Here is a 2,929-nt window from a genome sequence, read left to right on the forward strand (position 1 = left end):
CTACTTTGAGGTCTAACCCAATATGTGCATCGAAAGATTGGCTATAGATGTTTTGGTTCTTTTTTGAATCCGTGTGAAATCTTCCAATGTTTGAAGTTCAAGACATTTTTCCTTATCCTTCAAAACTAACCAAAAGTCAATATTTTTAAAGGCTTCTTCGTTTCTTTGCGACAGTATTCGTGAGCTTTGGCATGGATTCGTGTATTCGCTAGGCTAAGAGCCCTTCATTTTAGCTTCTTTGGAGCTTAAACACCAAAAAGAAAGCCTTTTTTCAAAGTAACCGGTCAAAAACTTAGGATTTCTCTAACAATAACCTTTTTCAATTTATTTAGAAATGGAGCACACAACATTGACAACAGTGTAATTAGACTGAATGTAAAATTACTAACTTCGCTCAAAGAAGTGTGACAAAATAAGAAATTTACCAAAGCTGTATATGTAACAAAAAATCAAAAAAATTACAATTCTGTACAACATTACATTTAGTATTCACTGAACCTGTGTAGTGCCTGTTTTACAATATTTTGCATAGAGACCACTACAGAGGGGCAAATATTCAGTCGACTTTAACCATTCATCTGCCCCATGTAAAAACGACTGAATCCCCATCTTCTCAAGATTCCTTCTTGAATTATTATGATAACCTGCCCATCGGACTCTCTTCCTTGTGTCTGCACCAGGTCCAAAGTTATTATACTCAATGTATTCAACAGTCTCCAGGTTGCTATACTCATTCCATGGACACCAACCTTGTGGATCGATAATGTCACCTAGATAGCTTCTCATCACGATAGTTCTCGAATAGTTCCTCCATGGCCGACCTAGAAATGTTGAGAAATTCGCTCGTTCCTTCACTTTGAAGTCTGGTGCTGCCATTATCGTGCAGTCCTGGAGGGAAATGCCGGTGTTCTGGTTGGGATCTAGTCTGCCTTGTGCTGTGATCACGTTTTTTTGACCTAGAATTGGTTTGCGAACCAGGATTAGGCATCGTTCGAAGATTGCTGCTGCGTTTCCGAAGATGAAATCGATTGTGCCATGGATTGCACATTCTCTGTAGAGCTGGCTGAGGGAGTGTGCGTAGAGTGTATCCTGATGGGAGATGAATTGACAGTGATAGAACGCAGCGTCGGAGGTTACTCTTAGCGCCACCGCTTGATGCTTCTCTGGACCGGAGGTGTTCATGATTGTTAGATCCCTTGCGAGAAAGTTATTCCCCACAACAGCTGCACCGATCAAAGCAATGTAATTGTAATTAGTCAAACGAAATGAAACTCGGAAGGAGTAGGATTAGAGTTCGAATTTGATACGTACTTAGTGTTGCGGAGGTGAAGGTGGTGTAGCCATCGACGAAGTTTTTGTTGCTGGTGATTATGGTTGAGTTCATTCCGTCTCCGACGAGCATGATGTTAGCCTTATTTCTAGGAATCACGAGATTCTCCTTGTAGATCCCTGCTTTGATTTGAATCACGTGTCTACCTTTGCCTCGGCTGGGGGCCGCTGCAACTGCAGCGGCGATAGTTGTGAAATTTCCGGTGCCGTCTCTAGCTACAACGACTGTGGGCGGGATAATTCTGGAAGATGTCTGCATCAGTCTCCGGTCAGCGGCGGTCATCCACGACGGGACATGATCACGGTAAACGCCCTTGGACATAAGACGTGAATCTTTGAAGGTGTAGATGGAGCCGATGGTCTCGAGGTAGTTGGTGATGGCTAAGCAGTTGCTGATCATCCGCATGATCGGTGTCAGAGATTTCTGAAATAAGCGGCCAAATCGTGTCTGGCTGGGGCTGTTGAGTTTTAAGTCGGAAAAACCTTCAATGCAGGTGTTCTCGTTAGTCATGGCGGCGCTGAGGAGGTTCTTGATGGCGGCATACGGTGGTGGATCATCGTAAGGAGGGGATAAGTGATTCATTGATTCTTGGAGTTCGTATTGCGACAAATCAAGCAATTCGAGGCAATTCTGGACCCAATTTTTTTCTCGAACCTTCAAATTCATGGCGGCCATTCTTGAACGTGTTATGGCCAGACGATTGATGGTTTTCTGGATATAGAATTTAAGGACATTGCGCGTTTTTGTATGGTTGTCGTGGTGGAGGTTAATGGGGATTGAGGAGATTGTATTGAAACAGAGAGAAGGGTAGAGAGTGGTGTCGCAGGTGCTTTTGATGAAGGAATGTGGTGGTGGTGACGGCGGAGGTTGGAGGATGAGTGGTGGTGGTGTTGAAGAATGGTGGTGGTGGGTGGAGGTAGAGAATAAGAAAGAAGAGAGGAGGATGAGCATTGCTACCGGAATTATTGTTGTCAGAAGGAGTGAGGAAGATGAGGACGACGATCTTGGTGACTTCTTGAAGCTGAAGGAGGCAGAGGGCTCCATTGTTGACCGGTTATGGAATGATGATTTCTCTGGAAGAAGACGATGAATTTGTAAGAAGTTAACCTCTTTTGTTTTTCATTTACGTTTAGTCGCTTTATATGAATTTTTATTATGATATATGCAGTAAATTGGTGTTTTATAGAAAATATGCAATTTTATTTTATTTGAAGAGTAAATGTGTAACGTTTTTTGAACACGAATCACCCTTTAAATTATGTTTTCATCTTCATGTGTTGTATAAAATCAATACACATGTAAATGAAATTTGTATATTTTATATCTTGTTTTTATAATTACTAGTTGCGAGACTATATATTATTATATAGGTTAATTTAAAAAAATAAATAAATATAAATATGTAAATATTTGACAACTTAAATAAGAAAAAAATAATAAAAAATTATTAAAATTGAAATATTTTTTATCTATTAAATTTAATCAAATAATTTAAATAAATAAACAAAAGAAACTAATAAACATGTAGAAAAAAATCTTTCAGAGAATATAACATGTGGCAAAAAAAAAATTATATACATTTATTATTACATTTGTTGT

At 39.5% G+C, this 2,929-nt stretch overlaps 1 protein-coding gene across 1 annotated transcript; it reads right to left on the minus strand.

The window, feature by feature from the left end:
- Positions 1-403: 403 nt before the first annotated feature.
- LOC145046062 (pectinesterase 3-like) lies at positions 404-2,490 on the minus strand. Its single transcript, XM_078994348.1, has 2 exons — positions 1,312-2,490; positions 404-1,223 (listed from the first exon to the last, which is right to left on the minus strand). Exons 1-2 carry the CDS (start codon positions 2,372-2,374, stop codon positions 490-492), a joined length of 1,797 nt encoding a protein of 598 aa, XP_078850474.1. The 5' UTR covers positions 2,375-2,490; the 3' UTR covers positions 404-489.
- Between the last annotated feature and the right edge of the window lie 439 nt (positions 2,491-2,929).

Source organism: Lactuca saligna, chromosome 5 (assembly GCF_052625555.1).
Source record: "Lactuca saligna cultivar CGN05327 chromosome 5, ASM5262555v1, whole genome shotgun sequence".
Taxonomy (NCBI): domain Eukaryota; kingdom Viridiplantae; phylum Streptophyta; class Magnoliopsida; order Asterales; family Asteraceae; genus Lactuca; species Lactuca saligna.